The following is an 18,046-nucleotide window of genomic DNA, read 5'->3' as shown; positions in this document are numbered from 1 at the left end:
TGATCAACAGATTAGGTTTACAGCAGGACAGAACAGGACGTCAACAGCCGCGAAGAGAACAGCACATACCGGTAACTGGTAAAGGGGAATATCCACTTGACCAAGAAAGTCATCTCTGGTCTGAAAATGAAAAATAGCAGATGTTAGAAAATGGAAAAAGTATATTATTACATTTAACAAAACTCTGAAAATAATAGAACCGACATCAATAAACTGAAAGATCATCGTATGAAACAAAATTTGATGATTGTTCTATTAATAAGCGGACAGTTATCTAGAAGCAAAAACATATTACTGGTAGTAAGAATAGCACCGCAATATTCCCAAATTAAACATATATACAGTAGACGCAGTACCCGGGTTACGTACAAGATAAGAACAAACCTACAGAACCTAAGTTGAATATGTAAGTATTCATATTGTATATTTTACAATTGTAGCCCCAACCAAATTTTTTTCTGTGACAATTGGATTGTCATAAGAACCAGGATTAACAATAAGGCTTAATTGTAGACACCAGTGATAACTGTTATAGCTGTTTATTGTAGGCTAAGGCAAAAGTACAGTAAATTTCCAACATCCAGAGGTCAGTTTGTAATTAGGAGTCGTATGGAAGGCAGGTGTTCTTAAGTAGGAGACCACCTGTAGAGACCATAAATTTGACACCTTCTCATTCAAAGAGTTTCTGTATTTTCACGACTATAAAAATTGTAGATTCACACTGAAGGCATCAAAACTATGAATTAACACATGTGGAATTGTATGCCGAAAAAGTGCCTTATATCCACCTTTTGCTTTCATTACTGCTTGCACACTCTGAGCTTCAAGAGGTAGTCACCAAAAATGGTCTACCAACAGTCTTGAAGAAGTTCCCAGAGATGTTTAGCATCATCATCATGTTAGCTCTTTTGCCTTCACTCTTTCAAAGTTTTCCCAATTTTTTTGTACTTTCTTAAAGTAATAATAGCCACTCGTTTTTCTTTATTTAGAATTTGTATTTTGGCTAGAAAAAAGCAGCTAACAGTCTATTGAGTAGGACTATCAGCTGACTTCTGCACTACACAACTGATGGTCCCAGCCCCATTTATAAGGCAAGAAATCCCACTTATTAAACATGACGGGTACACCTGTGATGTGAAAACCTTTTCTGGTGAAGCTCATCGAGAGAATGCCAAAAGTGTGCAAAGCAGGAATCAAAGCAAAAGGCGGCTACTTTGAAGAACCTAGAATATAAGACAGTGATGGCGAACCTGTGGCACTCTGAGCCCTTTCTGTGGGCACTCAGGCCATCACCAGAGATGACTCCAGGTATCTTCCTGCAGTCCCAGACAGCCCAGGACTTGCTGTGCACAGAGCTATTTTAAAGTGACAGCTGTACCTGGGACTATTTTCTGCTTTATTGATATCCACAGGGGCTGGTATCAATGAAAATTGTGACAGAGAAGGGAGTATAAATCACAAATTACATTTCTGTCTTGGCACTTAGCGATAAATAAGCGGTTCTTTGTTGTAGTTTGGGCACTCGGCCTCTAAAAGGTTTGCCATCACTGATATAAGACATACTTTCAGTCGTTTTACACTTTTTTTTGTCAAGTATATAGTTCCACATGTGTTCATTCATAGTTTTGATGCCTTCAATGTGAATCTACAATTTTTATAGTCATGAAAATACAGAAAACTCTTTGAATGAGAAAGTGTGTCCAAACTTTTGGTCTGTACTGTAGCATATTTAAAAAATGTGGGTCCCACCTCTGGACCAGCACCTATAAAAAGAGCTGTTGTTCTACCCTGCATGGGGTAGATGCAACTCGCAGCTGCTTCCAGGTGGACAGTGAATGGACAGGTAAACGCACATCTTTACATAAGGCCTGATGCATAGGAAAAACACTGACCATCATATTTTATAAGTAGCTGTATGGTAAGTAGCCACATACAAACACATTCATTCAATGTTTATCAAGAAAACAGTTACCAAATGGCTTTGAGAACTAACTTACTCGAGTATATGCCGAGGCCCCCAATTTTACCACCAAAAAAATGGGAAAACCTATTGACTCGAGTATAAGCCGAGGGTGGAAAATGCATTGGTCACAGCCTCTCAGTATAGAGCCAGACAACCCCCAGTAGTATATGGCCAGCCCCCAGTTGTATATAGCCTGCCAGCCACCCAGCCGTATATAGCCTGCCAGCCCCCCAGTCATATAGAGCCTGCTAGCCACCCAGTCGTAATGCTCCCAGATGCTCCCGTCCCCGCAGCTCATCTTCTTTCTGCTCTCTGCTATAAGAGCCGGCAGAGACGCGGCCTGACATCATCAGTGGCAACGCTGCTGCATCATAGTGTGCGACAGCTGGCAGAGCACATGGCCGCGTCTCTGCCGGCTGTTACAGCAGAGAGAAAATAGAAGAGGAGCTGCACCAAGTATCAGGAAGCCGCACCGGGCATCGGGGACACTGAGGTGAGGTTTTTCATCACATTTTTTGACTATGGGTTCTGGGACTTTTCAAATGCCACTTCATATGACCTCTATGTCTTCAGTCAATGAACTTTTAGTTCTGGGGACTTTACAAATCTACTTTGCCATATTACATACACAAGGTTATTTATATATAACATTGATGGCTATGTTATATAGAATTGTTTCCCCTAAATCCCTTCCTCATCGAATCCCTTCCCTTTCTTGGTTGAACTTGAAGGACAAGTGTCTTTTTTTCAACCGTATAAACTATGATATATTAAAGGTATTTTATTACACTAGGGAAAAAAGTACATTGGCATAAAAACAACAAATGTATGAAGACCCCTGTAAATTTTACAACCTCTTGAACATTGTTTAAGAAAAGCGGCAGTGCACACCTTCAGCAGACACATGGCATTGTAATGAAATGATGGACTTGCATACAGTGGGGAGAAAAGACCTAGCTACTTCTCCTTTAAAATCAGCAAGCCACTGAAACGCATGAGATCAGTAATTAATCAGTGTTTTGCAAGGAGAGCTTTAGGTTTTTTTATGTTAATATGTTAAAATAAAGATTTAAAGGGAACCTCCCACCACGATTCTACCTATAAAAGGTAGATCGGGTGGTAGGTGGATGTAAGGGACGTGAGGAGAGCTCTTTTTAGAGCTAATCCTCACGTCCCCGCTAACTTTTAATAAACTTTATTCCCCTAATATGTAAATTTACTTATGCTGCTACTGGGGCGTGGAGTAGCCGGGCACGAGGCTACACGGTGCGGCTACTCGACGTCCCAGTAGCCACATTACTCCTACTACCCTGTGTGTGCGGCGCGCAGCATCCAACAAGCCGGAGTGCGCAGAACGCCAGCATGTCGAGCGGGGGCGCGCAGTTACAAGGATGCTGCGTGTCGAACACACAGGGTAGGAGGAGTAACGTGGCTACAGGGGCGTGGAGTAGCCGCACCGTGTAGCCTCGTGCCCGGCTACTCCACGCCCCAGTAGCCGCATAAGTAAATTTACATCTTAGGGGAATAAAGTTTATTAAAAGTTAGCGGGGACATGAGGATTAGCTCTAAAAAGAGCTCTCCTCACGTCCCTTACATCCACCTACCACCCGATCTACCTTTATACGTAGAATCGTGGTGGTAGGTGCCCTTTAAATAAACTATTTTGTGTCTTAAAATGAATAAAGTAAAAATCAACTGATAAAAATGTATATATGTTTAAAAAAAGGATAATGTAGTGATATATAGAGAGATCTCTGAGAAGATGCATATCCATATACCAGTGCATGGAGGTTGTGTCACAGTGTACCTCTATGGAAACTCTAGCAAGACAAAATCCTCCATTGACAACCATTAAGTTCATAGTGGATAGAGTTGCTGTATCTCTATGGCAGGTGTAGAATACAGGAGTTCAAAACCTGGCTGGCCATAAAAATATTTAATTGAATAACATGAACTAATTTAGAGACCTAGGAGAAGAATTATCAGAAGTGAAGGAGCAGAACTGCTCTAGTTGCACATGGCAACCAATCAGAGCTGAGATTAAAACAGAGCTCTGATTGGTTGACATGAGCAACTGGAACAGTTTTACCTCAGACACGTCTGATAAATCTCCCCCCTTGTGTCAAGGGAGGCCCTGAGAGATTTAGAAATACCACATACCGTATATACTTGAGTATAAGACTCATTTTAACAAAAAAACTGGGAAAACCTATTGACTCCAGTATAAGCCCAGGGTGGGAAATACATTGGTCACAGCCTGCACCCAGTATTTAACCTGCCAGCCCCTGTCCACCCAGTATATAGCCAGCCAGCCCCTGCACAGTATAGCCAGCCCAAATACCCCCAGTATATAGCCAGCCAGGCCCTGCCCCAAGTATGCTAAGCCTTTAATAACAAAATCTGACGCCCCTCCGCAGATCCTGTTCTTGCTTTGGTGCCTCTTCGGGTCCAGGGGACCTAAAGAGGATCTGGATGACCTGAAGAGGCACCAGAGCATCCGAAGCAGGAAGAAGACCTGCGGGGTCGTCGGAAAGGCGAGTACAGTGTTAATGTTCTTTTATAGACTTGTGCCCAAAAACTTGGCTTATACTTGATTATATATGGTAAGCACATTTCATATTTCAATACCAAAAATGACAAACCCCGTATTGAACGGTTCGGAGTTTGAAAGTATCGAACAATTACCGAGGGTGCAACCCTAGACAGTACAAATTTTTAACATATTTGGTAAACATTTTTACCAAGGTATTATATGACCATATTTTTAGTCATACAAAGAAAAAAAACCAGGTAATTAATAAATCTGCTATGTTATGTAAAGCTGTTCCAAAAATATAACTTACGAAAAGAGCAGAACACGACTGCAAAAACGGACCTGAACATTGAGGTTCCAAGGTTCCAAGGACCCTTGGTCATGGACGGGTTAAGGAATGGTATGGGTGCAGCCACATACAAACCCATTCATACAATGTTTGTTTGTACTTAGTTTATGCTCCTCTGGGTGTAGTTTGTTATTTAAAAGCAAATGTGACTTGCTGGTGTTAGGGAGAGTCATGAAAAGGTTAGTGAATTAGAAATAAACTTTAAATGTTATTAGTAAGCTGGAATTTAGCCTGCACAAAGTATAAGGGTACCTCTGTACATGTTCTCTTCAGCCACTAAACTAGATTATTTTAGAATAAAGTGGTTGAAAAAGCATCTACCGCCTCTCCCAAAACACCCATCACAGATGATCAACTGACTCATTTTGCAGAGTCCTAGAAACCATTTAACATTTACAGTTTTTCGTTAGCAATGATACAATGTAGGAGGTTAAGATGTAGGAGAAAGGGTAAACAATGCACATACTTTTAAAAAATAATAAATAAGGATCTCAAAATAATTACATAAATCGTTACAATATACCAATGTAAAAGTTTGTGAAAGCATACAATTAAAAATAAACTAGGGAAGCAGCAGGATTGTGGGAGACCAGATATGGATTTGCAATCAAATGAACAATAAAAAGAGGAGGCTTCATATTAAATACTCTTTTTTCTAGTCTCGTTCATTTTACCAGCAGTCTCAGACTAAAGAAGACCCAACTTACAGGGGAGTCCTAGCTGCAGAGAAACCTTGCTGACCACTGTGACATCTGGTAATGCTCTCTGGATGCGGGTAATTTACTGAACTTAAAAGGGTAGTCAAAAAAAATTGACATTAATTTGCGGTTATATTATAAAAAGTTATAAATTCATCCAATACACTTTCTGAAGCAATTCCTTACACAGTTTTCTAGATCTCTGCTTGCTGTCATTCTATAGGAAGCTTTTATGTTTACTGCTAGTGGATAGATAACAGACCATGGTCACACAGGTGCACGGCTCGTTATATCACACAGCTCTGATTACTGTCTGTGAGATAATGAGCCGTGCACCTGTGTGCCCATGGTCAGATTTCTGCCCACCGGTAACAAACATAGACATATTCTGTAGAATGAGAGATTTAGAAATTTTTGAGCAACTGATACAGAAAGTATATTGGAAAATTGTATAACTTTTATCATTAAAGCAATAACAATTATTTTCTGAAATGGGAATGCCCCTTTAAGACACAAGCTGCAATGATCAATTCTAAATTTTTTTTTAAATTGCCTGCAATGATGCTGTATTGTAAATCCTTTTGTCCCAGAAAGTAAAAGTTCTCTCTCGTCACAAGCCTCTCACTCAGCCAAACTAGTTCCCTACACTGTACTGAGGAGACCCAACCAGGTCGAAACAGCGCTGTCTACAGTTGGGAGTCTCTTCCTTCTAGAATAGATGTACTGGTTTGGCCAAATCCCACATCATGTTATTAGACTGCTTGTAGCTCATACTTGGTCTTAAGGGGGCTGCCTTTAAGGGTGGCAAAAGGCATCGTTTTCCATTTAACACCTTGGAAAACATATTTGCATAAGTATGCTGATACAATACATACCCTGTTACTACTAAAATACAAAGTACAATACAAGCAATGTAACCCGTTTCCCCAAAAATAAGACCACATCTTATATTAATTTTTGCTCCTAAAGAGGCACTAGGTGTTATTTTCAGGGGGTGTCTTATTTTTCCATGAAAAAGAATTTATATTTATTGGTGAACAAAAAAAAACCAACTTCTCAAACATCCTTATAACTCTTAAAACTCCAAACTATCGAATATTTGGCCCCAATCTCTCATCATTAGCAATAGCACTTTGCTTAAATGACCACTTCATGTCCATGTAGATGTTGCGCATTTGTCCTACAACAGTCAGTGATTTTATTCCGCAAATTCTTCAGCCAGATCTTCTAATACTAATATATGGCTTGACGTTGGGGAAGGTCGAAGCGGGAGGCGCACAACGAGACCGGATATGGAATTGTTCCAAAAGGGTTTATTGAAATATATGATAAGGGTCACAAAGCATCACAACGCGTTTCGGGGAATAAAAATCCCCTTTTTCAAGTGAAAAGAAACTTCAGTCTCCGGATGCTAGAGAAGCGTGTGTCCGGAGTGCGCACACTCCGGACACACGCTTCTCTAGCATCCGGAGACTGAAGTTTCTTTTCACTTGAAAAAGGGGATTTTTATTCCCCGAAACGCGTTGTGATGCTTTGTGACCCTTATCATATATTTCAATAAACCCTTTTGGAACAATTCCATATCCGGTCTCGTTGTGCGCCTCCCGCTTCGACCTTCCCCAACGTGATTCTCAGACTCCAACCGGCCTAGTCCCCTGTGTTTGGAGACCACATTGAAGCACCGGCAGCCACTGACCTTCGATATTGCACACTAATACTGGAGTTGTGCCTTGTTGAGCACAACCCGACCAGGTGAGCAAACGACTTAACTATATAACTTATACACTACCTTACAATATTACCCTATGAGCGCTACTTGTTTTCACTACTACCCTCTAATATATGGCTTGGGGGGAGATGTAGCAATGACAGATACTAGGTCTTATTTTCGGGCGAGGTCTTATATTTCTAAAAAATAAAAAAAATTGTACTAGGTCTTATTTTAGGGGAACGTCCTATTTTAGGAGAAACAGGGTAGTTGTGTGCTCATTTTCCCATATCTCAAACTGGTCTCTGCCCATCATACATTTATGACATGCTCATCAAGTGTGCTATGAATGCACATAATGGGAAAGTCACTTTAATACCAAATACAGCATTGAAAACCTGAATTTTAAATAGTAAGGAAGACAAGAATGCAGGACAATATTAATAACCAAATGCCAGAGAACACGTGGCAGCACTGAAGTACTGGAACTATGTTCAAATAGGAAATCTATAACGGTCTATGCTCCAAATACGCAGTGTTAAAATAAAAAGGCGGTAATTAAAAACTTCTCTATTTGCAGAATCACATCAACTATTTCTGTTCAAGTGAAAAGCTAAAATGTTTAAGGCTCTGTATATAATACAGGATATGCCACATATCATACACTCTCCTTGTATGCACCAGCGAGCTGTTTACCTGCTAATGTAGAACACCCCCAGCCGCGAGGAGTGGAAAGAAAAACACAAGGTATAAACACCTGTGGCTGCTCATTACCGGAGCCTTCAACAAAGTGCCATTCTATAGCTTTATGTGCAAGGTCATTCAGGGCTCAACTTTCCAAAGACATTCTTCAATAAATGTGCCACTTCAAGGAACTTGAAAATCTATTTGGTCATCTGGCTTACCTATATGAGGGTCTGTCCAGATGCAAGTTTGGTTAGGCTACACACAGAAGTCTACAGTTGTAGAGCAGGAGAACAAGATTTTTATTGGAGGGAATATAAAATATCAACTTAAACAGAAAGGAAAATAAACAGAGATGTGGACTATTGCTGCGACTTATACAAATACAGACTCAAGAAGGCTATTTTCTAGGCCAACATTCTTTCTGCCAAAATGTCCCAGACATAACTGTACATTCTGGATTTAAATGGCTTCACAGAAGACACAGTAGGAGTGACCATCAAGTGGTTATTTTAATCAACACAGAATGTTTCTTCACTCGCACTAAAAATAAATGTGCCGGTCACGCTTTCAAACAACGCACTACTCTAAAATATCAATATTTGGCACAGGTGACTTACAGGTGTGCACACATTAAGCCTCCCATGGCATATAAAATGCCTACTAAATAAATGGTGCAATTAAGGGCTGTAGCAATAAGGCTAGGGCTAATACACAAACTTTGTGTAGCAAGATTTTAATTTTTAAGGGGTTGTTTGGCAAACTTAAAATATCTAACAATAGTTTTAACAGCATCAGAAAGCCCAGCGAAACCGGGGATTTCCACAGTCAGGTGATTAAAAGCATGTATCGACTATGCTGCAGCACACAGGCGCCAAGGAAACAAGAATATAATATTTATATAGTCCAAATAATGCATTGAAAAGCTGGCTGTGTCCTTCAAAGGCAAGAATATCATCACATAAGAAGCAAATAGACCATCTTGTTGCAAAATTAGGGCCACATTCACATCTCGTTTTTGCCCTCTATTGTAAGGATGGTCAATTCCCGATGTGTCCTTTCAATGGAGAACAAGGATATGTTGTCCTGTTCTTCCACCTACCCCCAAAGCAGGAGGAGGACCGAACATTAGCAACAGCCAATGATTTGCTGCTGACCTTCAGGGTGTTTCCACCAGTGACATCACTGGGGACCACCTTGAGCATACACTTGGTGGAGGCCTGGGGAGGGATGCACCACCGTTGCATCTGTCCACCATTTCTAAATGTGAAAGTGGCTGAACAGGAGAGAGCAGGATGAAAAGACATAGCTTGCTGTTTTCCATGCTAGGTTTTCCACAGTATACAACGTATAATGGTCAGACACATGCAAAATGGATGCCTCTAGTGGACGCCAGTATATGTCTATGCATAAGCTCAGTGTAGAAGTTGGGAGCTTTCCTGGCTTATACACTGAGCATATATAAAAGAAGAGATGCAAATGTAGACCAACGCTACAGTTATCCAACAGTCGGGCAGAAGAGAAGAAAGCTATTCTATGGCTACGGGCAAAAAAGAAAAATACAACTTTGAATAAGTATGAAAAACATGTTCCTTTGGAAAGCCGTGTGGCTTGACAAATACAGTGAGAAAAATTATTACAACCTTGTAACCTTATAAAATACTGAGAGAAGACAGCTGCATTATATTAAATGGTCACTAACTATTTCAAGAGTGTCTAACAATGGTGACAGGCAAGGTTTTTGAGTCACCACTTTTTTCTAGAACACTGACAATCAAATTCCCCTACTCTAGCACAGCTTCTGTAAACTAATTTACATGTTCTTTTGTTCACATCAAACAGTTTATTTGCTTGTAACCAAATTCTCCAGCAGAGACTACATTTCCCATGAAGCCCTGCACAGCAGGTTGTGTGTAGCCAGCTCCTCTTGGCTCTTGGAGTAAAGAAAAGAAACCCCAGCACAACAAGTAAAATACAGCAGTTCTACCTACAACCTGCTTATCTCCTTTTGTAGCCTCCAAGTTAGTTCACCCTCCCTGTTTATCAGGACCGTACTACCACTATGGAACTTCACTGTACCAGCAGAAGCTGTTCATCTCCCAAGTACATGCTTCCAGCACTTCCTCTTTAGTGATGACAACAGGGCCCTTTTATGTCAAAGATGAGTCCATGCTCTAGCACCTTTGTCAGAGGGCCAAATGACCATCGAGCAGGGCAAGTACACCTTTTATTATTCCACATATCCAAATGCTAAACCCCCTTTATGTGTGTTAAACGAGTCAAACGACTCGTTTAACACACATAAAGGGTGTTAAACGATCAATGTTCAGGGTGCTTCCAATATGAGATAGACAGCTGCTTCTGAATGAAGGGTGTAAGCATTTTTGTTATAGCCAAGGCTATGCATTTCAGTTTGCTAACAGACAGAGGACAGATTATAATTATGAACAAAACCCACAAAAGTCAGCTACCACAGGCCAATAAAGCTTGGCTGGAGAGCAACTCTGCCAGATGTGAAATATGGAAAACATTCACTAGAAGACTGTGGGGAATCATAGATGGGAACAAAAATATAGAAGGAGGGAAGGAGAGATTTTATTCAGTCACTTTAGATAGATCTTCTTCAGCACCTGTAAAAGAAACATTACAAAAAAATGCCATTGGTTGATGGCTGGGTGTGGTATTGTGATCCACATTTAGTTGAGCTGATTGGCAACTGTACATTTCATATCAGCACAGCATATCAAGTCCTTATCAAAAGGAAATCTACCGTTTTCTTTTATGCATTGTGAACCAAACATACCTTGAGAATACTGTAGCTACACTGATGCATATCTTGTTTAACCCATGATCCGAGTGGTCTTACTCAAAAAAAATTATAAAATTCAGGACCTTGGGAAAGCTGGGTGCATACTGGCGTCTGTGCTTCACAGAGCTTCCTGAACTGTCCAGACAGGACTAACCAATCTGAGTTTGTTTAAAATCGCCGAGCCAACCACACGAGCCACAGAGCCTCATTATCATAATTTTATAAGTTCAGAGTAGCTACAGCAATCTCAACGTATGTTGGGTTCAAAATGCATAAAAACAAATGGTAGATTTACCAATTTAGCAAGCTCTGTGCAGCGCTGCGTAATCTGTGTGCGCTATATAAATTATTATTACTGTTCCATTTTATTTTGTAAATATGAGATAATCAATGATGTCTTGATGTTCTCCAACATTTCTACGTTCCTACTATTCCTTCCACTTCCACTTATTAAGCTCAGTGAGCTGGATTCAGCCATTTCAGCGGCTCAGTGGTTATTACAAAATGATGCTGCTGCTGGTCACTGCGTTACTGCCAACTTTCGCAAGCAGAAAGCTGTCGGAACACAACACTCCTGTCTACTGACTGCCAGGCGATGGAGTAATCCAGCAGACACTTCGGGGCCAATAATTCTGTCAAAAGACATCCTTAAAAATGTTCTTCATCCATTTATAATTATCACCACAATTAATAGTAATCGGCCAAGATTATTCCCTTTGCTGGGAACATATTGTACCACTTTATTATGTTGCTACGACAATTTGTTAAACCTTTTGTTATCTTCCATAGTTGATTGTTCAGATTTTTATCATTAGTGATAAATTATATTTTTAGTGCTGACAAGATTTCAATTCTATCAGTATTTTATTCTCACTTTCATAGGACAAATATGAACCCTAGGCCTCCTCTATTGTGCCAAAATTACAGTTTATCAGTGTATGACAATACCTAGTAACACAAAGAATAGAGGAATACAGCAATATATATCCAGTACTGAAGTGTAAACAAAATTGCACAGGACACTGCAAATGAAAAAAGCGGAGCAGAACTTTTAATAGATGTATATTGGTAATTTACCTAATATTTTGCCCTCCCTACACTTTCACAAACAAAAAAGTGGTCAGTGGAATTAAATATATTACCACTACACAATAAACGATTACATTTCCATCAATTATGTAAACATATGAGCATTTTGTGGAATAATGCATTTAAGGATCAATTCCCATAGCACAAAAATAAGCCTCCCCTCACACTTCATGCAGCAAAAATTCAAGACTAAATGACCACAAGCTGTGGCTAGATGTTCATTGCTGCCTCTTAGCTCATGGGAAAAACTGATCCTTTAGATCCATGAAATAAAAATAAAATTTAATTAAAATATAGAATTGACCTAGTTTTCTAGTATCAGCAAATAAACGTTAATGTTTGTATGATGAAAAGTTGTACAATTTTCCCGATACACTTTCTGTATCAGTTCCTCTGGGTTTTCTAGATCTCTGCTTGCTGTCAATCATTCCTTACACCCAGTGGATAGAAATCAGTCTATGGTCATGTGATCTCACACAGGTACACGTCCCGTTATATAACACAGAACCGTTTATCCACAGGAAGTTAACAGTGAAGGTTCCCATTTAAAAAGACAGAAGCAGAGATCCACAAAAAAAAAAAAAAAGACGGTGAGGGGGATTTGTATAAAGAAAACACCGCTTTCTGTATCAAACTAAATTTTTAACCCTTTTTAGTTTGGAATAATCAAAAATTTTTATTTGGCCCAAATCACCCACAGTCAAAAAGATAAATAAAAGCAAGTAACTTAGATAAAGATCTAGCGACCTCAGCAGCCTAACAATTATCACCTATTCTTGGATAAGGAAAACCCAATGCAGAGTTACTACCACAACAATTTTTCAGATTAAGTAGCCCACTTGTAAGCATGCCAACACTTTACAGGCAGTCCCCGGGTTACATACAAGATAGGGTCTGGAGGTTTGTTCTTAAGTTGAATTTGTATGCAAGTCGAAACTGTATATTTTATAATGGAAGTTCTAGACAATTTTTTTTCTTTTGCCCCAGTGACAATTGGAGTTTCAAAATTTTTGGTGTAATTGGACCAAGAATTATCAATAAAGCTTCATTACAGACATCTTACAGCTGATCATTGCAGTCTGGGACTATAGTAAAGCATCCAGAGAGCTTCACCAGAGGTCACAGTGGGCAGAGGGGTCCGTCTGTAACTATGGGTTGTCTGTAAGTCGGGTGTCCTTAAGTAGGGGACCGCCTGTATATTAAATTATACTGATTTTACAAAAATCAGCATAGTTAATGCAATCTACTTATCCTTATGGAAAGTACAACAATCATCTTTCTACTTATTCAGGCACACTTATTTTAAAAGAACAGCATGGACAAGCCCAACAATCATAAGTGAATTCACAATTCACAGTGAATTTTAGAAAGCCATCCTTAACAAGCTGTTGACTATTGAAGCAGGGAATTCGATATTATGCTACTAGAGGCTTAAACTTGGACACACAAATGAAGAACGCACAGACCTTTCAGTGATGGCAGAGCCTGAGTAAAGCACCGATTTAATTTCATGACTGCTGTGTACAGATAGCTGGCATTACTAAACACTGCTCTAATATCAACTTGTTAAATTTGAAACCGCACTCGACGTATCAGTATACATGACCAGACTAACTGGAGTCAAGGGAAATATTTTGGGAGCTGTTTATTTTTAACTGGCCTACAATGCGGTACTATGGCTGCAATGAACACATTCACACTCAGGGGCCAATGTTAACTGTATAAAAGAGTTACTAGGCATTGAAACAATCACATATATACAACTTAACCCAAAGCAACATCTATCTACCAAATAGAAACATTATAATAAACAATAGTGAATTCAAGTTTATTGTCAAGACTGGTATAGAGACAAACTCTAATGACAACCAGTAGCTCTTAAATCACATTCAAAAATAAAAAAAGACTTCATATACGTGTGTATATATATATAATTTACACACACACACACAAAATATCACCATAAATCTATTAGAATATGTAAAACGTAAACGTGCCGTAGGGTTAACCACTACTGCACCATATAGAGTTACATTCACTTTTCATTTTTGCAACATGGAGTAAATGCATATTAGTGCAAAGATTTAATTGCTATAAAACAACAGGCTTTTAGGCAACTATCACAATTGAAGGGGGAACTCACCTTGAGGGGTTTCACAGAGGGCTTGACTGTCACATCAGTGGAGGGGTTCCTAATAGATTGCCTCTTATAGCTACATATCCTGCTTTCCCTTCCAGGTGCAAATTGTATGTGCAAATGGGATGACCCCAATTTTGGATAATTATACTTAAGACTAGAAGAGTTAAGTTTGCTGGGAGGTCCTTCTGATATACTTCTTTGAAAAAGAATGCTTGATTTCCTGTTGGGAACAACTTTGCTGCCCTGGTCTCCATTAAAATTTATTTGACATTCAGCAATCTTTTTAGAAGGGGAACACGCAGAGGTACTGCGGGACAAGTGGATGTGCCGATGCGACTGCGCTCCATTGCAAGGCTTCGGATCATAAGGTCTGCGTGATTTTACATGGTCACGTTGGCTGCCTGCGGACAATGGTCTCTGGGGAGAAACATATAGTGAAATAGAAGAAAATTCCTCCTCTGCGGTGTCTGTGTTCAGAAGATCATGTGATAGACAGGCCTCTTGTGAAGAGTCATTCAAGTAAAGTGGTTTAACATCTCTAACTTCACCAATAGTGCAATTATTTTTGGAAAGACGGACTCCATTGACTGCTGTTGAAAGAAAACCCTTTGAGGAGGTCTGATCTTCCTTCTGGGCAAGCTCATTAGAACAAAGCATGAACTGATAGGATGTCTGATAAGGACCCCTATTAACTGGGGGGCTCAAAGTAGTTGGAGAGGTTGGTGGTGTCTCAGAGGGACTCCGAGGGAAGATGACTAAAGAGGAACAACGTCTCAAAGGAAGCCTGGTTTTCCTTCTTGATGGCAGATTTCCCATAATCACTTCTTTGTCTAGTTCATCTTGGTCAAAAGGAAAAGTACTTTTACACCTAGAATAAACCTGGCGAACATTATTTAGTTTGGAAGCATTCAATTCAGTTTTGGTAGAGGTTTGGCTGCTAGCAAGTACACCATTAATGTCACCTAGAGAAAGAGTGCAGCTACTATTGTCACTTAAGACACTGTTAGAACATGAACCAGTGTCACTTGTTGTACTTGTACATGATCCATAGTCACTGCTGTTACTACTAAACGATCCATTGTCGCTTGCAGCAATGCTACATGAACTGCCGTTCTTAGCCAAGGTGTTATTTGGGAAACTGCTGTCATTTACGACTGGGTGACAGCTATAATTCCTGCTCATGTTATAACTAGAATTATTCCCATCCTTGTAATCACGGACGAATGAAATGTCTTCCGTAGTAAGGTCTGTGTTGCCAGACTGATGACATCTACAATTCTGGCTGGGCTGTAAAGAAATCTGCAGCGAAGTACTCTTTTTGCTAGGTGGTGAAACAGGACTACCTTGATAGGTCTGTACAATTCCAGGTGAAGATGAAAGTTGCACTGTTTGTCGTGGAGAGAGCCGCATCTGTATCACACTTGGAGCAGAAGAGCGGGAGACACTTTGGAAGCACATGTGAATATTGCTATCCAGACCATCTCCAGAGCTGTCCGGCAGGGGATCAGTGTTACTTCTTCTGGTGGCAAAATGAAGTCTTAAGCGTCGTGCCATTTGTTCCTTCAGACCATATTACTAATTCAGATGTGCAGTTCTCTCTCACTCCCCGAGCAGACCAGAAGCAGCAGAAAAACATGTAGATCGTTGGTATTACACAGCAGGAAAAGCCACAAAACTGCTTCATGTGTCCCAGCCAAACACAGGAAAATGATGAGCCACAGGGTAGAGCAGTGCACGTCATGAAGCAAACAGACCATTCCTGACTCCACGGTTTCTAAATCGTCTTGGATTGCTTGTACTCCAACTGCATTCACTTACCAGGCACTTGATTTCTAGCGACATTTAAGCTCAGCTCTCCTGCTGCATACTGGCTGTCACGCTGCCAAACTTGATATAATAATACCTTCTCCAATATGCATGAATGAGTCCTTCCCAAAAACAACCTTGTGCCTGCGATTGAAAGCGCACTGTGTTTTCTTGCTATAGTCGCCCCAGCTGAACGCAAGTCCTAGCTGAATCAATATGCCTAAACTTTCCTCTGAAGTGTTCAGGCTCTAATATTTTTACCCATACATATAGAGTTACAGGAAGTTGCAGGGAACGGAGTTCCACATAATTGAGTATCAAAGTTCGGATTGAATTACCAAAAATTCTCCATCATAGGAAACTATTGTAGATTCGGCTATGCAGGAAACCACCGGTATTCATTTGAATTTCAAGTTCCAGTAAAGAATTCTCTATTACTTAGAGGATTCTGGAATATTTAATAATACAAAAAAGCCACCAGGTTCAAGTGCAGAGAGAATTTTTCTCATACAAGCACAGAAAGCCATAAGTATGAAATAATACTGTAGTGGAAAAATAAACACAAGGAATGAATCAATATTTTTTTTCAATAACTAGCTAGAAAAGAAAAAAACATTTCCTGCAAGAATCTTTCCACATATTAACAACTTATTAATGGGGTAGGGGGGGGATCAACCCACAAAAGACAGACATTATTTTATTATATGCACAACAATTAATAGATATCATAATGCTACAGAAGAAAAATAGTAACAACTTCAACTTACTTTCCTGAACTGAAACACTGGTGCCATCTAGTGGTAAAGCAAGATATTACACAAGACTAAAACCTAATATCATACACTACAGGAAATGTGTTCGTGTAAAAGCATATGCGATTGGGCCAAGCTCCTCCTCGCCACATTTCAATTGAATTACAAAACGCAACTCATATGTATGGGTGAGTGGTTTAATGACTAAATTGAAGACGAATGGGGATAGAGGGCATCCCTGATGAAAGGTGAGCAAATTTATCCCCCTGACAGTCAAATGTACTTATACCGTGTGGAGGGACACTGTAGCTCAATTAGATAAATTTAAGCAGCGATAAAATTACGTCCAGCCCTATAAAGCCAACCACAAGGCTGATGCAGCCCCCTGGTGAAATTTAGTTTGACACGCCAGCTCTTGGGCATCCTTTATGCCCATTATAAATACAAAAGTGATTTTCACTGGTGCTCAAGTCCCTTTATATAAGGACAATATGACTGAAGAAATGCCCATATAAAACCAAAGTTTCCTCATATCTGCCTTTCGGTAGCCCCAGTGCACCCTGTAAAATTATTTTTCGGTGTCTAAAAACAGGAATTCACAGGGGTCTCAAGATTCCTCTGCAATTTGGACCATATCGATAATTTGCCTGGTAACATCCCGTGCATGCAAACAAGGCATTTGATCTTTAGGAATTAGATCCTTTATCCACATGACCATATACTTAGACAATACTGTAATAAAGTTTGTGGCTTTTAAAACTTTTAAAAGTAAAAAAAAAAAAAAGTACGAGAAACACCCTTTAACAGAATTAATAAATTTGATCACATTTGGGCTCTTTGGGACTCCTATTGGTCCAGCACAACAACTTAAAATATGTGAGGCACAGGTGCACACTTACCTCTCGACAACAAGTTACTGGCGCCCCCCCCTCTCTTCCTTAGGAGTCTGCTCTTTATTTGTTAAGTCTATTGTCTTAGGTGTTTATGTTTTGTTGAACTGTTGATCATGCCACCTTTCAGTTCTGAAATGGTTCATTATATTTACACGATAGGGCTTATTTACTAAGGTCCCGCAGATGCACTTTCGTTGGATATTCCAACGTTTTCATTTTGGGACAGGTATTTAGAAGGGGATTTTGGCGAATGCGACAGAAATTGGGTGGCGGGCCGTTGGACGATCCGATGGATTCAGACTGAGCGCAGGATTTAACTTACAATTTGTGTCGCAAGACAATGCACTTACATACACCAGGAAGAAGATGGTGAACTCCGGCGGAACGAGCGGGGAAGCGACACATGCAGGATATCAAGCGCACCATCTTTGTGAATCGGGTAACAAAACAGCAAACATAGCCAATAAATCTACTCCTATTATAACCCCTTAACAACCAGGCCCATTTTAGTTTTTGCATTTCTATTTTTCACTCCCCACCTTCAAAAATCCATAACTTTTTTATTTTTCCATGTAGAGAGCTGTGCGAGGGCTTGTTTTCTGCATAACAAATTACACTTCAT

The 18,046-nt window shown here is 39.9% G+C and overlaps 1 protein-coding gene across 2 annotated transcripts in view; it reads right to left on the bottom strand.

Annotated features, from left to right (window-relative positions):
* The window catches only part of NEDD4 (NEDD4 E3 ubiquitin protein ligase), an 83,938-nt gene that overhangs the window by 34,562 nt on the left and 31,330 nt on the right, over positions 1-18,046 (bottom strand). Inside the window, exons 1-2 of one of the 2 annotated variants that reach the window (XM_072148158.1) lie at positions 13,977-15,991; positions 70-120 (exon numbers count right to left, since the gene is read on the bottom strand). In XM_072148158.1, the coding sequence (XP_072004259.1) occupies positions 70-120; positions 13,977-15,527 (1,602 nt within the window). In that variant the 5' untranslated portion in view covers positions 15,528-15,991. Of the gene's footprint in view, positions 1-69; positions 121-13,976; positions 15,992-18,046 lie in introns of those variants that run through there. The other variant, XM_072148160.1, reaches the window with a different exon arrangement.

Source organism: Engystomops pustulosus, chromosome 4, assembly GCF_040894005.1.
Source record: "Engystomops pustulosus chromosome 4, aEngPut4.maternal, whole genome shotgun sequence".
Taxonomy (NCBI): domain Eukaryota; kingdom Metazoa; phylum Chordata; class Amphibia; order Anura; family Leptodactylidae; genus Engystomops; species Engystomops pustulosus.
The sequence above is the reverse complement of the archived record's forward strand: the minus strand, read 5'-3'. Positions and strand labels throughout refer to the sequence as shown.